The following is a 27,179-nucleotide window of genomic DNA, read 5'->3' as shown; positions in this document are numbered from 1 at the left end:
TGCGGGGATGGTAGTCCTCCACTTCCCTGAGGAGCTTGTTGCAATGCTTAACTACAATTTCAGTTAAGAAATTTTTCTTTCTAGGCAACCTTAACCTCCCCTGGTGCAATGTGAGACTATTTCCCCTTGCTCTGTTGCTGTTGCCTGGGAGAAGAGGCCAACCCTCATCTGGTTGCAGCCTCTTTTCAGGGAGTTGCAGAGTCATAAGGTCTCCCCTGAGCCTCCTTTCCTCCAGGCTGAGCAACCCTGGTACCCTCAGATGCTCATTGCAGGACTTGAGACAGACCCTTCCCCAGCTCCATCGCCCTTCTCTGGATGCACTCTAGCATCAATGTCCTTCTTGTTGTGAACACAGGATTTGAGGTGTGGCATTTTGGGGAAAGCAGAAACAAGTCAATTAGTGTATTTTTTAAAATGTATATTTCAAAACCTGTAGAAATATCCTCAAACTTACAATGCTATTTCCCTGTTCCCACTTAAAATCAGAAATAATACCTGCTGAATTTCGAACCAAACTGGTTTGACTCTTCATTACTAGTTAGTGCTTAGGTTTAGTGTTTGGAATGAAATATGTTGTCAACAGCATTCCTTCCTTAATTTAATAGACAGTTGTTTCGTCATCATTCTAACTGGAAAACTTTTGAGCTGGGAGCCTTTATCGGGTGATACGACCATCAAAAAACAAAAAGGAAATCAGAAAAGGGAAATGAGAAAATGTTTGTATGCTATTTCAAACTCAAGTGTGATGATGGAATCTGAGGACTGGAGAAGCTCCCAAGCCTTCTCCTCCTTCCTGGTCTCAGTGCAAGGTATTTTTTAACACACTGATGGGCTCTTACTTGCCCTGACCCCAGGGAGATGCCCAGTGCCTGCCCGCTGCCAACTGTGGTGATGGGACAGACCCTGGTGGTCAGGACCTGCCCTGCTGACCCAGAGGATCCATGGGGTCTTGCTCTCACAGTGCGCAAATATTCACAGCAGCCTGATATCCTGAGTCTTCCTCTCAGAGATGCACTCTGAGGAGCTTTCAGACTGTTGAAGATGTAATTTTCAGAATGTCAGGAAATAAAGGAGCCCAAAAGACACTGAGAAAAGTTAGCTGGAGTAATTTTAAAATGTAAAAATTTGATGCATTCTTTTTCTTATTTAATATTTTTAACAGTTAAGTCAGGACTTAGCTGCAGTTCTGCTCAAGTTCTGCAGTCTCTTTTCATTCTTTACTTATTTCTTCCTTTGAAAGCTCATCTCTCTAGCAGGCTAAAATTAAGCCTCACTGACTCCCTGTTGTTTGCCATATACTTTTTACTTGAACATCTGCTAAGGGAAGAGGGATTTGGTGGACATTTTTTATTAATGTGGACTAAAGATATGTTGGCACATGCGGCCAATATTGCTTTTTTCACAAAGAAGTCCTTGTCTAAATTTCATTTAGTTCATAGCAATGGGTAAAATGAATCTGTCTTGCTCCTTGTGTTGCTGAGCCCCAGGAGGGAGGATGGGTGGAAGAGGCAGCTCCTGTTTTGGGTGTCAGGAGGAGGTTTTCCTCTGCAGCAGGAGCTACTGCTGCTACCTCTCTCTTGTTGTACCTCCTCCATTCCCTGTTGCAGAAATCACTTACCACTGTATTTATTTAGGCAGCATCATCCAATTCTGACTGAGTTTCTAAGAAGCATTTTTTTTGTAATTGTCATAGAATTCAGTGAGAGTGTAATTTGGAGGGTGAAGTTGAATTCTGATTAGTGTTACCCAAACCATTGGTAGTAGAAGGTTTGGGGAGGTCTTCTTTAGAGCAGTGAGCAATGATTACCTTCTCTTCTTGGCCACTCTTTGCAAGGCCACAATAAGTTTTAAATTCTCATTATAAGAAAGCTAAAATCAAGTGATTATCTTATTAAAGGTTTTAAATGTTTGTTTCCTTTGTGAAATTTGCATCAAAAGACCACTTAAAAGTTATGAACAAGAACCTATATTGACAGTGAGCCATATGTATGGGCAGCAGAAGACATGTAAATCCCTGCCTCCTGCCAGTTCAGTAACAACCATCAGACATCTCTTACCAGCACAGACACACTGCAGCCCTGAGTAATGCTTCATGAGCCACATCCTTACTGAAACAACCAATTTGTAGAAAGGTGATCAGTTTTTACTGTTTTACAGTTTTACTTGATGGTGCTGCATACAGGTTTGTTGGTGGGCTTGGCCTTTATAATACTGGAATTTCTAGACCAGTAAAGCTTTAGATGAAGCGCAGCTATAGCTTGAGTAAAAGCATTGTCCAGTTCTCTGAATGAAATGAATGAGGCAAAAAGACAAAAAGTTGTGCATGTAAATTTACACGCGTTACTGTATTGTTGCATCCACAAAAGAAAGTCCATAGAATAAGAACCTGTATACAAATTGTAATGCCAACTGATTGCTGGATTTCTCTCAGAGTTTCTCTTTGGTTTATATGTCAAGAACAGCTTTTGAGTTTGTGCGAGGCTTTGCTGGCATGCAGGAAATTGTATATGTGTGGTTGGACCTTTTGCTTTTCTAAGTCATAATAAGATGTATAGAAAACTTCTGTGAAGCTTTTTTATTTTGTATACCTGTGATGTGTTTTATATTGTGTTAGGTTTACAAAAGGCAAATGGAGATAGAAAGTGGTTATTACTCTGCATGTTATTGTAGGTGTTAAAATTCGTTATGGCCGAATAGATATGCAGGTTGTTATGACTTTCTGTTGAGAATTATAACTCAGGATAATTTTTTTCTAATGTTTATTTCCTTTTACATTGAAAAGCATTTCTGTGTACATAGCATGTGAGTTTTATGTAAGTTTTCTTATGAGTCCTTTTTTAAGGAAAAAAATTATTTTGAAGAAAGAGGATGAGGAGAAAATGTAGGAAAAGTCTGCGATCTGGGCAAGTTTTCCTTATGTCTTGTGTATTCTGATTATAGGAGAAATGGTACACAAAATTCCAGTCTCAACTGAGTGCTCAATTTTCTTCATCTGAAGTTGAGTCACTTTAGAAAGTGAATAATAATTTTTAATGTGGGCTAAACCTCAAACAGTTTTGAACTTAGTATGTAAATTTGTCTTCAGTTATAAAAAGTACCTTTGTCAGGGCTGAGAGATAGTTAAGAAAAAAACAAGACACTTTGATACTTTTGATTTTATATGTGCAGGTTTCATATTCCTAGTGTTATTATTTTAATTGTTTTGCCTTTATTTTTTATCCCAAGTCACATCTTTATCATTTCGGAGCCTTAATTTAAAACAGAATTTCTGCAGCATCCAGTGTAGAATCCAGCTACTTTTCTCCCCTGTACTTGTAATGGCTTTTCAGTTAGCAGTCTTTCGCACCATGCCTTGCCCATAAGTTCTGCCCCAAACTCAGTGGGGTGTGAGGTAGGAAATGGCATCTCACATTATCCAAGGCAAACTCTGAATTCGGGGCCAAAGTTTCCCTTTTTCTCCTTCTACCCTCTTGACTAAATGCAAATTGCAACAGAAGATGGGTTGAACAGTAAGAGTTAAAATCAATTCAGGCAGAGGACAGAATTGAAGGTCTTCTGTATTTTGACTGAATACCCAAATCTCTGACCTAGTGCGTAATAAAAATAACATAATTGTAAAAGCAAAGAAATGAGATTTTTCATGAAACAAACGTTATATTTCAAGCTACATTAAATTCGTACTGTGCCAGTTATAACTTTGCAGATAACATGGGATTTAAGCACTGCCATGACAGGCTATATACTATATATACACATATTTGGAAACCATCTCTCTTGAGGAGAGCTTGGAGTGCAGAGACTTAGACAAAGAAGGAAATTGTCCTTGATCTTAAAAACAGCTAAGAGTTTAAGACCATATTTGTGCTTTAACATGAGTGGTGCTTACAAATTTACTGAAATTGCTCTGAAGTGCTAAGATGCTAAGGCATGCAGAACATCTGTGCTTTTAGGACACAGAGAGAATACAGGTCCTGTTCTGATGTTTGTGTTTACACCAGCATTTTACAGTGATTATTTACATGACTTGGATCAGACAAACTGTAAATAAATCCATACCATTGTTTTTACCTCCTATTCATTTCCTATTTTTAGAAAAAAAAAACATTGTTAGGAAAAATTTCTAGATACTTTTGTATATATTTTCTGGAAATTTTTTTGCTTATTTTTTGACAAAGAGTATGTACTCAACTATTTTTTAAATGGAGTTGATAACATATTATTGGAGTTTCTATGCCATACAGCTTTCTAGGACAGTTTTTTGTTGACTTTTTGGTTTTTGCTTTTTGAATGTGATTCCAGATAAAGAGTAGAAAATTAGCCTATTCTTCATATCCCTTTAGGACGACTTATTAAAGCTGGAACATGTTCCCAATATTAGTTTGCCTACTCGAGGCTGAGGAAGAAGAATTAATTTTTTCTGAGGGTTGTCAGCACTGTTAAGGAGTATGCAGGCAGAAGATGGTGTGTTGGCATTCTTCTTAAAATATCAATACTTCATTTTAAACAGTTTGAAACATCTCTATTCTGGCTTGGATACTGTCACATGAACTGAAAAAAGTGATTGAATGACTGTGAACAAAAGATTGTAAAAAATGATTCTGCCTTGGCTGTAATACTCAAAATAATTACAGCTCCTGACCTGAATGTGGAAATATTTTCAAAAGTTTTGCTGGACAACTAAAGCAGAATTTACATCTGCAGACCTTTATTTTCTTGACAGTAATTTCAGGCATGAAGGCAATGCTTTTTGGATGTGACTGTTTTAACTCATGCATGAAAAAAGTGAATGGTTTTGTTGTTGTAGTAGAGCATATTTTCTTTTTTGACACTTGACTAAGAAAATGTGAAAAAAATGGAAAGCAAGAATTTAATTAATTTTAGTAAGTAACATAACATACATAGGTTTTACTTTTAATTACAGTTGCATAGGCATAATACTGATTTAAAGATGAATAGACTACCTGGCAAAATGTGGAATGAAAGCATAGTCCTTGCTGAAAGAAAGCCTCAAGACACTGTTTTAAAATCTCTAGAAAGCAGTCCATTTCTATTTTATTTATGTATTTTTTTGATTTGGATAATAAATGATGTGTGAGGAGATGTTGCTGTTTTTCTATTTGATATTTGTGTTTAAACTTTCCTCCAAAGTTCAGAAAAATCCATTTTTAGGATGAGGCTCAATCACCTCTCTCATACATCTGCTCTTCTCACACTGCTACTTTTGTAGTTACTGCCATAATTTCCATAAATGTGATGATTTTTTATATACAACCATGTATATGAATACTGAAAAACATATGAAAATAATTGAAACCAAATAAAAATAAATTTTTGTCAGTCAACCGTTTGTGTCCTTGTCCTGGTCAGTAAGCGTCTAACTCACCAACTTCTAAATTACAGCTAAGAATAAAATTTGTTGCTTAACTTTTTTTTTTTAACATAAAGTTGTGATTTTTTGTTGCAATTCAAATGACACACCAATAAGATTATAGATAATTTTATCAAGTAAGTATTTGCGTTGACTGCTTATGAGACCTGCTAAACACTGTTCCGTATAGTTGACAGTAACATTGAAATACATCCAATTAGTGAAAATAAAAAATTTTACTGGGGCCACACGTGGTCTCAGATGTTTTTGTTTAAGAAAATTTGGTAAATGAAAAACATTGGGAAAAGCCATTCCTATTACTGTGTAAACTGTGTATGAGAGTGGGAGAGAAACACCTCCTCCCAACACCTCTTAAATCTGAATTTTAGTGTTGTATCCTGTTTATAGCTGCTATGAACTGTTACAGAACTGTTACATAACTATTGTTCAAATCCTTAGCTACTACATTTTCTCCTTTCAGGTCATGTAATTTGCTAAACTTATGTTTTAGAGTCACGTTTAAGATGGTGCATTTCTTTAACGTCTAAGAACTATTACAATGCCATATTTTGTTGATTTAAGAGAAGCCATAATGTTCTAATGTTTGTAGTATTAAGTGCCTGAATAATTGCTCTAGAGAGTCCTGTTCTTGGTTTACTCTCTGCTTCTCTACTTTACTTCCAGGTTTCGTTGTAGAAATAACATTGCAGATGCAAAGTTCACCTATTCTCTTATGCACTGCTTTGGTACTCATTACTAGTTCATAGTCTTGTGGCCATTATGCACATTTGACCATTGTACTACTGCATTTTAAAGAAACAAATGAGTTACTGTTATTTTTCTTTTATTGCTGAGATGTTTAATGAGGAAAAAATGGTTATGTGCATGATGAGTTCTAAGTGAATCTGAATTCAAGGTTTTAATGTAATGGCAGCTTACTGAAGTAATTGCTTTGTTATTCTGCACATAGTTTAAAAAAAATTGGAAAAATTGTATCTACCTGATTCCGAACTGCAGGGATTTGCACAGTTCTGTTAGACAAAAGCTACTGAAGCTAATAGTTTTTAGAATACCTGAGAGTTCTGCAAAAATTGAGGTTTTGAGAACAACATTTGTATTCTGTGATGTGGCTGCTGAAGAGCTTTTTTCTAGAATGTTCCCATTTATCTTGATATTGTCCAGCTCCTGTACTCGCTGGCAGCTCTGCCATAGGAGATTTTATAGTGCAGGTGGAAATGACCATGTTTTATGGTTGACCCAAGGACAAGAAAAGTGACTTGAAATAGTCCTGAAAAAAACTCCTTCAGAAATGCGCTATTTAACAGTTAAGGATTAGATCAGAGTGTTTTTTTCTAAGCATTTTATGTTTACTTGCTGGTTTTTACAGTAGTTGTTAAGAAGGTAAATTATGTTCTCATTTTCTTTGTGCCCACAGCTCTCATACAGCTACAGAAAATTACTGATGTGCATTGTGAAAAGCTATTAGCAGTTTTGATGGTTGTTTTTTAATTACAGTTCATATTATGTAAATCAGTGTTCTGTATTTTCAATTTCTCTCTCTTTATTTTTTTTTATCCAGATTCCACCAAGAAAATTAAGGATGTCTTAGAAGAATTCCATGGCAGTGGTGTGTTAGCAAAATATAATCCTGAAGGGGTAATTTTTCTTGTTTCTTAATGATCAGAAATGATGGGGACAGTTTGTAAATTATATAGCATTATATAGCGTCATTCTTAGCATTTTAAGGGAAGATTATTTATAAATGAGGTGTTTGCAGTATTTGAAAGTGTTTGGGAAGCAAAAAACCAGGATGCCATATGATCTGGAATATCCCTATAGTCAGTTGGGGTCAGTTATCCCAACTGTGCCCTTTCCCAAATTCTTATGTACCTTCAGCTGCCTTGCTGGAGGGCTGGTGAGAAAAGGCCTTGACTCTGTGTAAATAACTAAAACATCCCTCTGTTATCAACACTGTTCTCAGCACAAATCCAAAAGACAGCTCCATGCAAGCTACTGTGAAGGAAATTAACTCTCTCCCAGCCAAAATCAGCGCACAGATCCCCTTCTCTCCCCCATCCCCCAAATAAAAAACAAACACCCAAAACACCTCCACAACCCTTATGATAAGATTAATAGGATTTCCAAGTGTCTGAAAATGGGAAATGTTAAGCATAGTTTCAAAAGTTATAAAAGCAAAGTCCATTAAGATTGCTTTTTAAATTCTGTTTCCCTTGTGTTGTTTCTGTCTGTGGGATTTTCTGATGTTACGAAACTAAGAACTCAGCTGAAAAAAAGCTATGTGTGCATATTGTCACTACAGATTCACCACTAGACAAGGTATTCTGATTTGGCTGGAAGAAAAAGGCAGATTGTTTTCTTTTCTTATCCTCAATTGAAATTTGCATTTGCTTAGCACATCCTAATAGTGTGATTCAGAATGTAGCTAAATAAAAAACCTGTTTCAGTTATGTTTCTAATAGTAATATTTCTGACTGTGCTCACATTATATGAAATTCAGGATAAAAATATGTGCTAACCATTATGAAAATTACTAGATTTTACATTTCAGGATGTAAAATGCAAAAAATTATTGAGAATATATTTGCAGTAATACAATTATTGTCAACTAATGAGTTATAGCTTATTAAGTATTGAAAAATCATTTGATGCTTTGAACTTGGCCAGGCATAATGCTAGTCATTTTAGTCAGTTTCTGAGGAAAAAAAAATTATTAATTCAGTAAAATAGTGTGAGTTGATTCTGTAAATGATCATCTTAGATTTCCAGGATCCTACTTAAGTACATTAATAGAATATAAATGAATGGGAAAGCTGTGATCATCCACAGGCTGTAGGATGTCCGTTACCTGCTTTTTGTTAGAACATAGACATACTTTGGTTTTATTCTTTTTTTCTTTTTTTTTAGGAAAAATATGAACTGATAAAATGGTCTTTATTATATGTTTTTTGTTCTAATTCTTCATATATTTTCAGTCATCATACATGCTCAGTTTTGTGAAGCATACCCTGTTAAAGTGAAAAATAACTGTGCATGCTATGTGTATTTAAATAATACCTTGCCATACAGGTAGCATATTTGCCAATTGTCCAGTTGATTCTATATAAACATGGTTACGTAAAGTGGTGTGATTAGTCTCTTTTAACAAAGTCATTCTTCCCATTTGGGGCTACATGGAAGTTGAGTCATGGCAAGATGGGTGTCCAGGAAAACTGCTCTGACTGAAGCCAGGTGAATTGGCAAAATCTGTACAAAGCTGGAATTAAGATGGTCTTGAGATGAGTCTGTGACTCTGCATGGTGTCTCCCTGTTCTTCATTTCACAGCTCTTCATTTGCAGAATTCTACCAGTGCACTGAAACATCCAGAGCAGCAGAGTACCCAGGGCAGGGAGCAGGACAGGAGGAGGGTGGGGGAAGAAGGAATTCAAGACAGGCATCCTGTTATGATTTCAATGTCTTCAGCAGGAATCAAGTTGTTCACTAACTCCTGGGTCAGTACTGGACCTAGGCTAACCCTGGAAACTTTTGTACTTTGCTGCTTAGCACTTAAGACTTCAGAGAATGCAACATAAAGAAAACATAGCTAGCAACAAAGCTACTTTGGATCTAATAAAGCCTGTTAGCTCAAGGTTCATGCCATAGCTGAACTGAAAGCAAAGTGGCTGAAATTTCCTCTGGCACTGAGTGAATATTCTGTTCTGACAAGCAAACTGCCTTTGCACAGGTGTATCTGTACTTTTTTGGCATTCATTCAGCCTGCTGTGTGGATAAACTCTTTACAGAATGATCTGCAAGTTGATTTTATGTGGTTGGATGAGGACTCTGTGGATTCGTTATAAGTAATTAACTATTATATGTAAATGAGATGACAAAAATTAACTGATCCAGCTGGCATCAGCCTTAGTGCAGCTATTTGTTTCCAGCACTTCTGCCTTGTTGTTTTGTTTTGTAGAGGATACCGCCATATTTTCTTTTTACCTCTCTCTTTCCTGGATAATTATCTTATAAACACTCCAAATAGTTTAATGGTTTTTCTTGTTCTACCAAAAGATGATGTCAGTTTTTTACCATGGGTCATAGAATTATGGCAAATTCATCAGAGGTATATATTTAATTAAATATTTATTTACATATTTAAAGCGTTCAGGAATTTTTCCCACTCCATTGGTTCTACAATGCAGTTTTTTGTCACAGGCTGATCTAATGGAATGCAAATAGCAAAAGAATTGATATTCAAAACTTGCTCCATGAAATAATCTGGTTTGTTTTACATTATTTTATATCTTTTTGATATATCACTTGTTGAGTGAGTGGATTTTAGGATTTATGGGAAGTGGTGTATATAATTATCAGAAAGTTATCTACTATAGGGAGTTTATTTATGGAAGTTTTACTCTCTGCTTTCAGTGTAAGGGAGATGCCTAAAATTTTGACTACTGAACACCTGCCCTTTCATATTCTTCTCTAAGTAAATATCAAAGATATAATTAAGAACAGATTTTATACATGGCGTAACACACATCATTTAAGACCAGCCTCTTGGAAAGCTGTAATTGATAAATATTCTTTTCATCATTCAAGATCTATTTATATTAATTTCATCCATTTCACTTTGAGGGGAGCATTGAATAGGTTGACAAGAATTAGGAAAGCAGACAGAGCTAAAGACAGTGTCTAAATGGGCAGTGAGTACGCAGCGTTGTGTGCTTGTAGGCCTAGTGTTGTCATCCTTTTTGAGTGCATCCTGCTTTTAGGAGTCCATTGGCTTTCTTGGCCACCTGTGCACACACTAGCCCGTGTTCAACAGACTGTCAAGCAGCATCCCCAGCTGCTTTTCTCCTGGGCAGCTTTCCAGACAATTTTCCCCCAGCCTGTGGAGCTGCCCGGACTCACTGTGACCCAAGTGCAGGACTGGCACTTGGCCTTGTTGAACCTCATGTCCCTGGCCTTAGACCACTGATCCAGCCTGTCCTGATCTCTATGCAGAGCCTTCCTACCCTCAAGTAGGAAATCAAAGCTCTTGCCCAACAGGGCATCATCTTCAGACTAAGGTGCAAGTCTACCTTTGATGAAGATACAGGACTTGGTAAGTGCTGGGGAACACCACTTCTGCCTGGATATAACTCCCCTGACCAACACTCCCTAGGCCCAGCCACCTGGCCAGTGTATTACCCAGCAAAGGTGCACCTGTCTAAGCCATGAGGAGACAGTTTCTCCAGGAGAATCCAGTGTTAAAGGGTATACTAAAAACCTTAGAGGTCTTTTCCAGCCTTGATGATAATGATTCTACAGAAGTCCAGGTAGACAATATCCTCATCTACTAAGCAGGTCACCTTGTCATAGAAGTGGTTTAGGTGTCGAGGACCCAGGGCTCAAGCAGGATCTGCCTTTATGAAACTCCTGCAGGCCTGGCCTGATCCCCTGGTGCTCCTGTATGTGTCATGTAGTGGCACTGAGGATCATCTCCATTATTTTTTCGCTTGGATTTTAGAATATTCAGTTCTGATAACTGAATTCAGTTTACTTTACAGCTCTTCTTGTTAACAATTTTTAATGCTTTTTTTAAAGTACACATGGAAGAAATACTAACATTATATTTATTTATCTATCTTGGTTGTCTGTCTTTGCATGTTTAGACATAAATTGCTTGCACTGTCTAATAAAGACCAGAGAGCTGACTTAGAAGCATTTTCTTGACTTATGAGCTAACATACATTAGATGGACTATCTAATGTCTTAAACCTGCTCATCTAAATCACTAACCTTTCACTAAAAATATTTCTATTATAAAAACAGAGCTTGGGTGTTATGACACTGCACTAATGTATGTATGTTCTTTCTTTCCTTGCATGTGTTACAGAAACAAGATATACTTAATCAAGTAAGTAATGCTAATTTGATTTTTTTCTTTCTTTATGCATAAGTGCAGTATATTTTATTTTGTAGGCTTCCATTGAGATGTACTTATTAATAAATACTGCATGTGGCTATTTTTGCAGATACTAGAGTAATATTTAAATCTGAAACCAGAATGCATTCCTTTTCTGCTGGCAGAATTTTTCACTGAGTGAATTTCATTTTTGTCATTCACAGTACATAATTTTACTAACATTAATTGAGTTTAATATGAGAAATAAGTTAAGAGCAAGTAATTGACTTGTTCCATGCTTGTCACGGAAATTTCTCTTTACTGTGAGATCTCATAATGGTCTGTATTATTCTGAAATGACAAGAACACATCTCAGGAAAAAAATATTAAATACTGATTTCTATAACCATATAATACCGTTTATATGTAGCAGGCTTAAAATTGCAGACATAGTAATTTGAATAAAGCTATGCTGTGCTTTGAGCAATTGTGACTTTACAGCAATTGCAAGAGAAATGGTTAAAATGCTGATCATCAACCCAAGAAGCTGCACCTGAGGAACTTCTGTAGCCTCAAACAAGGCATAAAGGTAAAATGGAAAAAAGAAGGAAAGGAAGAAGGACCAATCAAATAAACTATTTTTTTAAGTGACCTGGTTATCCTTTCTTGGTAACACAGAGGTGTTAAAAAGCAGCTCTGCTGCTCTCGGAAGAGGCAGCCAGAACATGAGAACAATGAGAAAGTAGAGAGAAAGGGGTAGATTTGTAGGAACCTCTAACTTTCAGGGGTCAGAGGCCAATTGAACTTTTGTAGAGGTGTTAAGAGCAGAACTCTCCATTGGCAACAGGGCTTTCTTCAGATGACCGACATTATTTCTTTATTTTTTTTTAATAAGCTAACAGAGTGACTTCAGAGAGTCCTGAAAGAGAAGGTTTCAGCATTAAAGCAGTGTGTCTGTGACCAATCTTGAGTGTAATCTTATCAGTATTTAGCTAATTACTTTGTAAAACGAGTAGGTGCATAATAATAGAATCAACAAACTAAAGGAAACTTGGGAATTAATATCACACTGGAAAAGCTTGATGAGGTAATAGGCTATAGTAAATGGAATGAGATGCACGTGTGCAGGGTAGAGTGTGGTGTATCCTGGTCCAGCTGGCATCATCAGATAAATTGACGTGTATGTAGTTGATCACAAGATGAATGCAAAGTATTGTGGTTTAGTCATGAAGAGGAGAAGGATGTTACTGGGATGTTGTAATAGTGTTCCTGTGGCCATGGCAGTCTGGAAAGAAGACAAAACTTGTCAGATGAGGTAGTGTCTTAGGCTCATTGACATTACTGTAAAAGTAGTTAAAATTTCAAGCACACAGTAATATGGATTGGAAGGATATTTTGTGTTCTTTGCTTCAGCTATGTTCTTTGATGTGACAGAAGATATTAAATTCCTGTAAAGATCTTGCCTTATTATAATATATTAAGTGAAGTATTTCCACTACAAATAGGAAGATTTAATTTTCTATAAAAAAGGTACTGCAGAAGTCACATCTTTCTACTTTTGTCCAAATGATGGGATGAAGTGAACTCAAATTGGAACTAATTTACAGAAGGTTAGTAGGATGTGCAGAATTATAGCATATATAATGTAGGAGAAGCCTGTCCCTCACATGAAAGAAACTGAAGTTGTGTCTTTCTCTAGCTACAGAAGAAAAGAATGTAACATCTTGTGCATGTCACCAGCAGAAACCTCTAGGTTTCAGACACTGGGTACTCTATTTTTCTGGCTCCATGGGCAAAATTTCTAGGGAAAGCTTTCTGGATACCTAGAGAGTTGGGAAGCCTGCCAGGCAGAGATGCTGGCAGTCTGGCTGGGAGCCTGCTTTCTGTGGCACGTGTTGAGGGCATTGAGCTGTAAAATATTTCAGATAGTCAATTTCTGTTGCAAAACCGTTCAGTTTTGAACTTTTAAAATTATCTTTACTGATCTCTCTGTCTCCTTTGGTCAGTATGTGCTACCAGTGCTAATCTTCTTTTTTATCCTCCTTTCCTTTTGATACACTTCTCTGCTTTAAGAACTTAGTTTTATCCTTTTTTTCCTCTAAATTATTGTGTTGTACAGTAGCTTTTGTTTAAACTTAATGAGCCTATTATCACTTTCGTTTACATATCACATGTTAAAAAAGACAAACAGCTTTAGACAGCCTATTTAATTATGATGGGGGGGGGTGTTATTTGTTTGTTTTCATTATTAAGAACAATATGTTATGTTTTGGTTTCTTTTATTGTGATGACTTCAGCCATGCTTGATTGACCTGCATTGTAGCATCTAGATAATGTTTATGAAACTGCATAGGAAAACAAAATAATAGCAGAAATACTTTCAGTCATAATTTATTGCAGGAATTCATTGACAAATGGAAATGTCTTGAAGTCTTCTTGTGCAGTAGAAATACTGATAGATACAAATGTATACATGTATAATTGAGCAGATGCCACTCCTCATGTCCTTTTAATTCTTTCTAAGCTATACTTTTAAATATTGGTGAGGAGAAAGTCAAACTTATGTCAGTTAGTATAGCTCCACTTTTACTAAAGTCTGTACATTTACTGTATAAAGTGGATGTAACTTGTTGACAAATGGAACAGGACCTTTTAAACCTTTTTCTGTTGGTGTATGTTATTATTCCCAGTGAAGGTGCCAGTTAGGCTCAGACTGTGTTAAATCTCAGCAAACAGAGATTTCATGTTCATTCATGGAGTGAAAGTTTATTAATTTGTATTTTTAAAACTTTAAAGAGGGAGGAATGAGCAATAAGAGGTAACATGACATTGTCATATATTACTTTTCTTACTAAAAACGTTGTTGCAAGTATTTTTTAAAAATGCAGCTGAAATAACCTCCACAAAAGTTTGCTATGTACAGACAGGGTCATTACAGGTAAAATATATGAAAATACCACTGTCATAGAACTTGCATATAAAAATGATTTTTCTTTATTCTAAGCACCTCATGAAAATTCCAATTCAGACATGTTTGTCTGTAAGTAGGTTTTTGCACAATCTGCACATGCAGATAAAGTGTTTGTTTCAACCAGAGCTTTTTGTTATAACTGACGTTTTTCAGGGATTCCTTAATTTTGCTATTTTATTTGGCCTTTGTCTGAACTATGCTACCTACCGCATTTTTCCTGACCAGTTCTTCTAGGATAGGATGCAAACTTTCTGCTTGTAACTTTGTTTGATATGTAAAAATTTCAGGTAGATTTTGAATTATAATCTTCTACAAGAGCCTTCTAAAAGTATGTGATTCATGACTCTTCTTGAAAAAAAATCTCACCTTTGTATAGTAAATGTAGCATATTCAGTAAGAGTTAGGTATTAAATACAAGTACTCATGTATGTAGTACTTAAGGATATACAAACTTATGCAAATATAGAATTATATATTAAGGAAAAGGTACTGATAAAAAAGTGTTTGGGTTTTCTTTTATCTGCATGTAAGATTGAGATGAGACTGCAGTAGCTGATGAATACATTTCAGACTTATTTTGGTAATTAGTATCAATTTATTTTAATAACATGAGACTGTTATGCTTAAAAATCTAATTATTGCATAAAAATAGAGTTTTCTCATTTCCACTTTAGATGTTTTGTTAAACTTACTTCTTTGAAAAGCTGGGGAAAAATTTTGGCAGTAATTTACGTCTGTGTGTTGGTAATATCCAAATATTATTTGCCCATATGGAGTATTTGGTTGGAGCAGGCTGTGAGAGCATGTGGGTTTTTTAGGTTTTTTTTAAACATTCATACATGTACATATTAATTTGAATGCTGATATAGCTAAGAAATAGTTTTATTTGGTTACCAGAATTTTCAAAATTAATTTTGTAAAAACTGTATTAAATTGAATGCTTAGATCAGAAAATGATAAAGGCTTTGAATTTAAACTGAATTTTACCCTGATGCCCAAAGCAAGTGTTCATGTGAAATTGGAAATTTAATTTGAATGAATATTTAAAATACATTTTCAACATCAAGAACTTATTCATTCTCATGTGACTCATGGGTTTTAGCTTGTTAATCCTCTCTATATAGTCTCTCCACTTTTTTTCCACATCTTTTGGCAATGTCAGGTTTTGACATGTGATAATCAATGAATCTTCAAGACTCTGACTTCTGTGGGAATGCTTTAGCACTGGTATTCACAGCTAATCACATCATTGTCACTAAGGCACTCACATCAGTGTTTGCCAGTGTTGTCATAGCACAATGTGTGAATCAAGGCCCTGTAATATCTCCTCTTAGTCAACAGTTCATTTTTGACATATTGGGTCAATATAAGTAGTTTAAAAAGAAATAATCCGTTAAAGGAACTTACCCAATCCCAAAAAATAACCCGGAGCAATTACTGTCAGTAGATTAAAGCTGATTATATTTTTGGCACCATTTGGAGATCAGACAACAGAGTTTTAAAAGTAATCAATTGAAAATTAAATTTCAACATGATTCTCTTTCTGTTATGTGTGAAATGTTCTTTTTAATAAATGAAAACCGTATGGCATGGAAGTCTCTTGAAATCAATGATTTCTCTTTTCTCTCTTACATTCTGTTTTTCAGGATGCTGAAAATAGTGGCTTATGCTGAAATATTTTGTACAAATCTAAAAGAATAAAAGAACAAAAAGAATGTGGTATTTTAAAAGAATTTATGGGTGGAGATTAATTTCAAACACTAGATCATGTCTTGTTCCCATTTATGTGGCCAGTGTGGTGGGGAGGAATAAAAGGAGTATTATTCTACCCCTCCCTGCCCTGCTCTATCCACAATGACAACTCTTTTGTCAAGAGACTATTAATTTTTTGGTGTCTTGTGAGGAGAAAGAAAGAAAGTAAGTAGTGATACAGCTTCTCTCCCTTCTTTCAACATATCATCCAGAAGAACTGGTTGTTGTATTTATGCTAGCTAGGAAAATATAGGAGACAGTTAGACCTCTTCTATTGCAATTTTTAGGCTAGATATTGAGTCAAAAGCTTCCATTTTCCTAATAAACTATTGGTTCACTTCAAATGTATTAGTGTGGTAGGAGTTAAAATATTACATAGCAAAGTTAAAAAACTTCTATATAAAAAGATGCAAAATTTTCCTTGTTTTTCACTGAGGAACCATGTTTTCTGTATTCTCCACATTGGCATATACTGACTTTTGATGTCTATACTGTGTAGAGTTCTGTGTGTTGGCACAGAACATACATATAAATGCATAAATCTTCAATATAAATACTTGGATCTTTCTTAATCTTACATATCTGTGTTAACTATCAGTAAAGCAGAAAAGCAATTTACAAAATTGAACAGCTTAACTGCTCTAGGAGAAAGGACAAAATCAAATACAAACAGTGTTTGTAGATGGAGTTCAGCCTCTTCCTCTCTGTTGTTCAAGGTGTTGGGAGCTATTCTGCTGCTTGGGACAGAATCAGGCATTTTAAGGCAACTCCATAGCATGTTGTAGCCATAATACGGAGATAAAAGACCTGTGGCTTTAGCTGAGTGTTGGTCTATATATGTGTGATACAAAGCTAGAAGAAACCTGAATTTTTTGCTATTTTGCCAAGTAAAATTATAACTGCTATTTGGAAACCAAGCCTTCAATTCCTGTTCTTCCCGAGACTGAGACTTGCCCCTCTGTGAAGTAGCACTAAATTAGTGTAATGTACTTATCAGTGAGTGCTTGAGAAGAAACAGAACTCTTATCATAGTAATTGGAGGTGTTTTAAAGCATATTAAGCATAGACTGATGCACATTTGTTTTTCCTTGGAGTCCCTCATATTCTGCTTATCTGGGATTCAAAAGAAATTGAAGTGTGGGGAAGCAAGAGCTTTGCTTTATGCTGTTGGCATGGAGTAGACAGAGAAGTAAGATACATGCAATCTTTAGTGATGTCAGTAAGGTAAAAAGCATCTTGTCACATATCTATGAGATGTATTGGAAACATTGCAAAGAAATCCACATATGGTCATGATATTATGGAAAATAGTGGTTGCTTTAATGTCAGGTTTGTAGTATTTTGTGCAGTAGTAGAAGTATAAGATTCCAGACTACTTTTTAAGCTATGAATAAAATGAGATTTTTAGTGTGCCTAAAAACCCCAAACTATTTTTAATGGTTTTGTTTCTTCATAATTGTGAATTCTTTAGTCAAAGTAATCAGTGTCATCCTGGAAACTCTCTTGAAATATGTAGTTTTTCCTGAAAACTGTATTTAATCAGTTGCCAGGTCTTTAGTTTCTTTGTGACTTCCACTTCTTTAAAATTAAGGTTCTTTAGTAATCTTTTTTTCTATTTTTTTCTAGTTTAATTATTGCCATTTGTACAAATGTGTCTTTTTATGTGTGCTTGATGTTCTTTCATGTGATTTTGGGGGGTATCTTAAGAAGGATAAACTAGTGTTCAGATTTAGGGGAAAACAGTATCAGCTAATAGTTTGGGCACGAAGATCATCTAGTTTCAAGACCCCTGCCACGGGCACGGACACCTTCTACTAGACCAGGTTGCTCAGAGCCCTTGAAAACTGCCAGGGATGGGGCATCCACAACTTCTGTGGGCAACCTCTTCCAGTTCACCATCCTCACTAGAAAGAACTTCCTAATATCTATCCTAAAACTACCCTTGTTCAGTTTAAAGCCATTACACCTTGTCCTATCTCTACGTGCCCTTACAAAAGTCCCTCAACAGCTTTCTCATCAGCCCTCTTTAGGGACTGAAAGGGGCTATAAGGTCTCCCCAGAGCCTTCTGTTCCCCTGAACAACCCCAACTCTCTGCCTGTCTTCATAGGAGAGTTTTTCTGAGTTACAGAAGGACAACAAAAAGCCAGGTTAAAGAATTTTCTACATAATTGACTTTTTAAATGTATTTTTATAGAAAAACAGGTAACTATATCAGAATGCTTGGTGAGCTGTTAAATGGTTTGCTAGGAGCTTTTATCTGCTGGGGTAGAAGGAACTATGGTATTCTGAGGATTTACTTTTAAATCTTACCTCAGTTATTCCACTGAGTGCAGATTACTCTTTAAAACTCAAAAAACCCTCCTTTTGTCTTCTTCATCATCATTTTCCTTAAGAGTGTCAGGCAGCTGCTCCAAGTAGATTGCCTACAGATGTGGTTGAAATTTCTGATTCCAAATCTTGGATCTGCAGCTCAGTTCCAGCTTTGTCCCCACCTCATACGCAGTTACCCAGTGATGCCTCCATGATAGCCAAGCTGCAATGGAGATAGGGTAGTAAACAAGTTTAGGAGAAAGGCTGATAATTTCCACCTCTGCTTGCTTGGCCCAGATATCACCTCCTCAGATACTCAGTCTGTACACAAATGGCATTGTCTCTCTCTTTCCAGACTTCTATTTTAAGAAAAATAGGTGCTATGTGGTATTACCTTTTACAGTTGCCACTTTTTATCTATATAGCTAGTGTTGCTTTAACTTTATTCATTCATATTTTAAAAAATGTTTAAGGCATAACAGAATTCAGTGATAAACTTTCATTGTTTTATTATTCTAAGAATAGTATTATGAGGGTAATTCCTCTAATAATTTCTAAATCTTCTAATAATTTCTGTTTCATCCTGGTTCTCAAAGGGCTATTTGAATGAAGGAATTTTCTCCAAAGTAATGGGAGTTGGCAGAGCAAATCCTGATTGTTTGTAACTTCCTTCTAAAGTGAAGGATGCCATAAGCTTTAATCTTCAGAAAAATTTCCACCACAACACACTGGTTTGGTATGGATTATTTACCAAGAAAAAATCAGTTGAAACTCCAGATCTGGGCAAATCTCTCTCTGTTTGCTTAGTCAGACATCATGGCAGGAATGTTCTCACAGTATGTGGAAATAAAGACAGATTAATAGGCTTTGTTTCACTGTCATGAAAACTACTTCTTGTGTTTTTAATCATAAGAAAGTAACACTGAGTTTTTTGCACTGATGGAATTTTTTGTGGGTAATCTTTTAATGGAATTTACATTAAAAACCCCTCAACTGTTAGGTGTTTTGGACTAATGCATACATCCAAAAATTTAATTGTAAAATACATGCAGGATGTGAGATTACGTGTTACAGTCCCAGAGGCACTGAGGTGCATCACTGAGCAATCTATAATTGCTGTTTGCTGCTTCATTTAGCATTAGTATGTGATGGTGTGTATGGATGAATATTTATTTATGTATATGCAATGCATATATTTGTTCTGTTTCTTCTAGCATAGGTGTAGATCTTGAATGGATTATTTCCTCTCTGAGTAAAGATAGAATCCAACTCTGGTATGGCAATTTTAAAAAGAAAAAAAAAATCTTGTATCATCTCTTTTCTGTAAAATCTACCTAAACATCTTAAATTTTTCCATGTGTCCAGAAGTACTGCCTTAACAGCTGAAACATTTTGGCCTCTTTTTTGATACATCTCTGTGAGTAATGTTGGGATCATCTCATTCATAGGAGTTTATCAGTAATTTGTTCCGTCACATTTTTACAAATAAATATTTAATAATTTTGTAGAATTACAGAAACCTTATTTTTGCCTTCAATGTTTCTTCAGCTCTTTCCTGGTATTTGGATGCTCTTTTGAGACACAGGTTTGAGTTTCCTCAGGCAAATGGGAAATCGGCCAAGCTGATTCCCACTGGCAAATTGTCTTTACCAGGAGATTATTTTCTTTCCCTACACGAGGAAAAAATCTGTCACTTTTTCTCTGCTTTCAGAAGGAAGTGATGGTCTCAGTTGTACTTGGGGCATAGCACATATTTTGGTTTTTTGAGGATGATTTTATTTTTCTGTGAACATACCTAGTGAGAACCTTCTTTCCTGTGGCCAGTCAGTGACTTAGACCTCATTATAAACTTTGGTCTGTTTCTTCTTTATATGTTTGGAACGAGCTTAGGAAAAAAAAAACAAAACCAAAATGCAATACATATGGATTAAATGCTTTTTGGAAGTTTAGGGCTAGGGTTAATTTTGCAATTTTCTGGCTGGTTAATAAAATGTTACTGATTTTCACCAACAATTTATGGTGTAGGAAAAGATGCACATTTTTAATTTCTCTATGCATTGAGTCATAGTGAATCCAATTCCATGTTTGCATTCAGAAAAGATGAAAATTGTTTAATGGCTTACACATTTTATTTGCTAAAAATGATTATGAAACTTAAATTTATGCAGTGTTGCCCATGTCTTACATTTCTTCTCCTTTTCTTTCCTCCAAGGTGAATATATAATTTTTAGGGTTTTCTCCTTGTATTCAGGTGTTTGAAAATATTGTTAACATCTATAAGTAGGAACTAACTACTTCTAAAAGTATAATAAAATTAATTTTTTATGAATTTTATTGTTTAAATTAGCTAAAAATCTGGTGGTTTTGAATGTGCATTTCTCTGGAGTTATACCAAAATTTTTCATTACCAAATGAAATTTTATTACCCAGTAATACAGAAGTCTTATTTTGTGAAGTTTCTTTTTGTAAAAGAAAAGGACCTCCAATAAACTTGGAGAATAAGTTTGATATATAAAAATGAAAATTTGGGTTTATATGATTAGTATAAACCCCTTTATTTTTCTGTGACCTGCAGGCAAGGATTTTGTTAGAGTCAAAGCTAAAATTGCACAGATTTTTTTCTTTTAGACTCCCTCAGAAGATTTAGGCCAAATTATTTGAAAGTTCTTTAATGTTTTTCTGATTCAACTATGTCCTATTTTATCTCTGTTATGTTGAAAATTTTCCTGAAATCCCTAAACTTGTGATCATAATCTTCCTATGCCCTGATAGTCTCTTGTGCAGTGGAATTAATTAATTAATTAATGTTGCCATGCTAATTGTTGTCAGTTTGGTACATCCTCTCATCCCCTCACTTTTGAAACGTCATGGAAAATGCTAAATCCTTCTTTCTCAAATTAATTTAAATTCAGCTGGAGCTTCTGGAATGCAAGCAACTGTTGAAAATTAAGCAATTAGTCTGCATGCTTAAGAAATCCACCATTATGGTTTATATATTATTCTGATGTTATTGATCTGAACTGCTTAATTAATTTTTGTGAATTCTTTAGCATAAATAAATTATTTTCAAACCATACCAAAATTCTCTGAACTTTTCATCTGAGAAATTCTGATAATGACAGCGAAATTTAAAAGTAAGATCAAGCATGGTACATGTTAAGGTGGAAGATTATTGTTCTCTGCTTTCCTTCTTTTTTTTGTCTTTTTGCTTACCAAAACATTGTGCAATACATTTGAAAAGTGGCTTGGGTTGGGGGGAAGTGCTGGTAATTAAAGGAAGGGTACTTACTTGCTGCAGCATTTCCTATTTCAGAAGGGTAAAGTTCCATGAGGAAAAAGAAAAATAGTCTACAATTGCAGAATAGAGAAATGTCCTTATGGATGATCCAAACTACTCCTAGGTCTTCTGTACACTAGCTTAGTTCTCTTATTTACTTTATATACATTTGCAAAAACAAATATCCAGAAATTACTGTACCATTTTAGAGCTAATTTCTAATATGATAATCTGCACCAATTATGTTAGGTCTTCTAGAATGTTTTTCAGCTATGCAGTATAATATATATAATTATATTTATAATTATAATCCCAGATTTTGAGGTTTTAGGCAAGAACCTAATCACAGGGCCCTACAGATATCTCCCTTAGGCAGGATTGGTTTTATACATTCTTTACATACAGCATGTAATTTTGCACCTGCATTTTTGGCCATTCTAAACATTTCTGATGTGTATTCAAGTAATTTGCCAGCTCCTGACTAACTTCCATTATAATTTGAAAGCTTTTGGATATGCAGCATCTGAACTCTGGTAGTATGAATATTGCTGCTCTCCTGGGGGAATACAGGTTGCAGAGCATGTTACAACAGAGGATAAAGCACTGTCAGCTGAAGAAATCTTTCTTTAGAACAACCACAGTCTGTCTTTTGTCCTTTGCAGAGCCACCCTGGTTGCTGGAGCTCAGGATGTCAAATGTAATAAATGGACATGATAGCCAAGTCATGTGTTACATTAGTATCTCTTATCTTTTCTAGCAGTTTGGAACATGTGTTGGAGGATATTGGCTTAAATGATAGTCAGACCACCTTTACAAAATATTGGAAAGTTTTAACATCTTTGAGAAAGGGTCTTCAGGAAGAAGGAAGAAGAAACTTGCTTATTTTTCCAGTTCTCTACACTGGTATAATTCTGAACCCATTAAGTTAAAAAAAAAACCAAAACCAATAGCATTAGGGATTTAGTTACTGCTGGCAGCTTGGAGAGCCAATACCACTCAGGCAGTTCAAAAATCTAAGGCGGCTCTAAACTCAGGGAAAATTTTTTGCAATATATATGTAAAATCCACAGACAAGGTAAATAAAGAAAAAATTAATGTACTGTAAAGATATTTACATGGCCATCCATAAACCTTAATTTAAATGGGATTATAATTTTGGTTTACTTTCCATTTTCACTTAGCTGTTTTTTTGTGTATATGATTCAGTGAGATAGCTAAGACACATTTCATTAATGCACAATTTAACAAAGTAGTTTCACATTGTTAAAGTCAGTTGATTTAGTGATTGATGTATTTGTTATGCTTGCAGATAAAAAATACATTCATATAGTGTATATTAGTGTAACTAATTACTGATTTACTTGGATGCTGATACAAATCCTTTTGTTATTGTGATTCATAGTTTATAAACAGTGAAATAAATGTCACTGGCTTTATTAGAGAGAAAAAATGTAAAGTTTGTAACATGAATGCAACAGTGTATGATTTGCCAAGGTAAGAGTGTGGCTGAAACTGTCTGATGAGATAAAGATAGTGAGTCCATGTCCAAGGTGATTATTTCCGTTTTACACCCATCAGCATTGTGAAAATTTTTTTTCAGTCTCTGCTGTTTTTGTCTTCAGAAGGTGAGAGTTTTATTGATTCCACTGCACTTCTTTCTCAAATGAGAGGTGTTTTAGAAGCTCAGCAGAGATACCCTCTTGCCAATCTTCCATTCATAATAATTATGACTTGCACAAGAGGAGTCAGATTTTGCAATTTGTGTTGTTGGTCCCTCATAGAAATGATGATGCATATTAAAACATTACCCTTCAGTAGTTAGGTTTTTATCTTAATGGGAAACACCTTATTTAGCATGGACATAAATTTTCAATCTCTCATAAATACACTAAAAAAGTAAGGGAAGAGAAGTTTCTGCTCCTAAGTCTTAAAATTATATTAAAATAATAGCTAAAATTATTTATACTGTGACTCAGACTCCAAATTCAGGGAGTTCTTTGAAAGTTCAGTTTCTATTTTCTTTTTTTTGGCATGGTTTCAAGCTGATTCTTGGTAGTCTTTTCCTTCCTCCCACGTTCATTGTGATGAACTAAAGGAATTGCACTAGACTTTTTTATGGAGAAATGGAGTATTCCTGAAGAATAGGGAAATTTCTCAAAGTCAGTTTTGTGGTATTGTGTGGATTTATCCCTTAATTATTTAACAATTACAAGTTGCTGTTCTGTTTGATCTATAAAGTTTGATCTGTGTTTTATCAGATTAATAATTGATAAGGTGTTTATAATCACAGAGGTAATGCTAAATATGCAGTTGTGTCAATATGTTTCAGGATACCTTTATCTTCATTCTCTATTAGCAGGATAAAATGGGATCATAATGCTTTGCTTTGCTGTGATCCCATTGCGTCCTACACCTTCCTTGAGGGGGAGGTGCTGGTATCTCCCTGGTGACCAGCAACAGGACATGAAAAAATAGAAGGAAGTTGCATCAAAGGAAGTTCAGGTCAGGCATCAGGAAAAGGCTCTTCACTGGGAGGCTGGTTGGTCAGTGGAAGAAGCTTTCCAGAGCATGTTTTGTCATGGCACCAAGACCATCAGGGGTCAAGGAGCATCTGGATGATGCCCTTAGTCATATGGTTTAGTTTCAGGTAGTCCTGTGAGGAGCAGGGAGTTGAACTCAATGCTCCTTATGTATTCCTTCCAACTTGAGAAAATCTATGACTCATTTTATTACTTAAAACAGATAATGCTGTTTTAACAGAAAAAATCATAATATGAGTTTTATTAATTAGCTCTTACCTCGCTGGCAAAAACAAAACCAAATTAAGCTAATGATGAGTGTTCTGGATCGACAACTTTTGTTTTTTCCCCTCTAAGTAATACTGCATGTCTGAGCAGTCTCATTTGAACCTATTTGAGACAGGGTGATTAGTATCTCTTTGACGAACACCAGCAAAGCATGTTGCCACATAGGAAAAGACAGGAGGCCTTCAATTCCCTGAATTAGGCATCAACAAATCCCCTGCTTTTTGTCTGCCTAATTATAGGAAAAGCTAAAGACATGCTAAGTACATCCCTAGGAGCTCTGTAGGCGCCTTGATGCTAATCAAGAAATTTGAGAGCGTGGAACTTGATTTCAGGGTCCCGATATAAGTGCTCTGAATTTTCTCTGGGCTGTTTTGCACAGTACTCTGAGGTATTATAGCAATACTGTGAATTTTCAAAGTAATACTTAATTGAATAATCACTTTCAAGAATAGGTATACCAGTCTGTATCTTCAGAAATCAGTATATTCAAATACTGTCCAAAGCATTTGTCAACAGACTATTATTTGATGAATTAGTGTGATTTGGTTTTTTTACAGTTTTTTTTTCCTTTTTACTTCCCCTTAATTGCAGACAATTGATTTAGAGGGGTTCAGGCTGTTCATGAAGACTTTTCTGGAGGCAGAGTTACCAGATGATTTCATTGAACACCTTTTTACATCATTTAGGAACAAAATCTCTCACTGCAGCCCATTAATTAAAAACAAACCACAGCACCTTTCTGGGGGTAAGTAATAAAATCAGTACTTAAAGGGCTTAAGGTTCCCTCACCCTGCTGTTTTACTTCTAATAGCTGTAAATATGTGGAATTCTTAACTACATGTTGAGGGGTTTTTCTTTCTGGTATTTGTGAAATTAGAAAAACTAACTCAACCATAATAGTAAACACTGAAAAGGAATGGAAATTAAATGGTTTCTTCTTTTTAATTCACAATAATGATGCAGCTGAGACACCAAGTGGACATTCTTTGTCATGTTAATGCTAATCAGATTGCTATGGTTACATGTTCTTGTTGCCTATTCTCCTGTACAAACACTTAAAAATCTTCAAGCTTCATGCAGAAGGCTCCTGCTGGTGCTCAGCCATTTCTGTGCCAGTTGCTGCTGTTGTTCTTAACTGTCTAGGTGTGATTCTGTTGTTATTAATCCTACATACTTAGCAGCTGCCAATATTTTAAATGTTGGGTAGGTGTTAGTATATCACTAAAAGTGATTTTGATTTCAGAGGACAGAGCTAAATTCTGCCCTGTATAGGCTGTACTCAGCTTTCTTCACTTTCACTGTAGTTCTCTTTGACATATTTTATTCCTATGTGTGGTAAAATTACATTAATGATAATTATTATAACATCATTATTAAGGATAGTGCTGTTACTCTTGTTTCAACTGGATGTTAACTTTCTTACTGTGATGTTGCCTCCTAAAATATTTTTCTCCTACACTAGCTTTTCCAAGTTTGTCAAGAGTTCTTAATTTTTTTCTGTTACTACGTACTTTAGAGATAATATAATGTAATACCAGTTTAGGAAGCTTCCATGTTTTTAGCATAATGCCAGAAGGACTGTTTGATAAATTGTTACGTCCAAAACATATTCAGAGAGGCAGTCCAGTTCACCTTGTGCAAGAATTGTTTGAGCTTGAAAATATACTGGATTTATGTTGTAATTGAATTCCATGGTTTAAATTAAATGTTACATCCTGATAATTTGTAACTTTTAAGGGGAAAATACCTGTGCATTGGTACATTTTGATGTGCAAATGGAAACTATGGAAACACTTGGTTTTGGGTACCTATTAATTTTTAAATGTTACCAGTAGTGAAAAAAAAAGCTTGGCTGTACTGGAAAATAACTTTTTCTGAAATATTAGACATTCTTCTGGAAAATGGAGGGGTAAGTGAGAGCTAGAGAAATGACAAGGAGAGTAGCAGGGTTCATCAGTCCGTCAGGTATGTGCTTGTTTTACACTTAGTCTCTTTTGGTCTACTCATGTCTCTTTTCAAACTGTATTTTCAGTTAAGGCGTCTGAAGAGAGATGGAAACAGATGCCAGGTAAGCAGCAGGACTGGAAGTCATCTGTAAGTCAGTACATTGCAGCCAGCCCTTCCCACCTCTGATTAAGAAGTAGTAATTTAATCTGTATCTTGCAGCTGATAGGTTAAAAGGTACCTTAAAATTTGTATTTATTTTCATTTAGATTTCAGCACTATTTATTTTTGAGAAGAGTTATCCCAGGTTTTATAATCCTTTTTATTTTGTGAATATGATTTACATAAGACTGGAATATGAACTTATTTCTTTAAATTGTGTGATTAAGGCTAGCATTTAACTGAATAAAATATTGCAATGTCTTAATTTTAATGACATTTAACTGACATGAAAGCTCATTAAACATTGACTTATTAAATAGTTTTGTTCCTTTAATATTTACTTTTAGTGTTTATTATTTGCTGAACCCATGAAAATGAAATTAATTCCAAAATACATTGTTGCACAACAATTTGCACTTTTTTCCTTATTTTATTGTTTTAACATTTCATAACATGTAGGCACGCCTTTTAAAATGCAGGTTTTGAAGATGTATCCGGATTGCAATGAAGTTTTTCAAGCTAAATTTAGGGAGAGAGGGGACAACCCTCAATCAGTGAGAAATATAACAAACTTGTAAAGAAAGTTTTCTTACTCCTTTCTCTGTGTTCTGCTGTCCTTCCCATTTTTTCCCATTTTGGTCCTGCAGATTCCAGTAATATCATTGGGACTGGTCATACTAATGTTGTACTGAAACAAAA

General features: G+C 35.3%; 1 protein-coding gene across 5 annotated transcripts in view; it reads left to right on the top strand.

Annotated features, from left to right (window-relative positions):
• The window catches only part of DGKB (diacylglycerol kinase beta), a 389,721-nt gene that overhangs the window by 113,343 nt on the left and 249,199 nt on the right, over positions 1–27,179 (top strand). For 4 of the 5 annotated variants that reach the window (XM_030944039.1, XM_030944040.1, XM_030944042.1 and 1 more), the window contains exons 3-6: positions 6,948–7,024; positions 11,248–11,268; positions 24,966–25,119; positions 26,407–26,442. In XM_030944039.1, coding sequence (XP_030799899.1) covers positions 6,948–7,024; positions 11,248–11,268; positions 24,966–25,119; positions 26,407–26,442 — 288 coding nt within the window. The remainder of the gene's footprint in view (positions 1–6,947; positions 7,025–11,247; positions 11,269–24,965; positions 25,120–26,406; positions 26,443–27,179) is intronic. The other variant, XM_030944041.1, reaches the window with a different exon arrangement.

This window comes from Camarhynchus parvulus, chromosome 2 (assembly GCF_901933205.1).
Source record: "Camarhynchus parvulus chromosome 2, STF_HiC, whole genome shotgun sequence".
Lineage (NCBI taxonomy): Eukaryota > Metazoa > Chordata > Aves > Passeriformes > Thraupidae > Camarhynchus > Camarhynchus parvulus.
The sequence above is the reverse complement of the archived record's forward strand: the minus strand, read 5'-3'. Positions and strand labels throughout refer to the sequence as shown.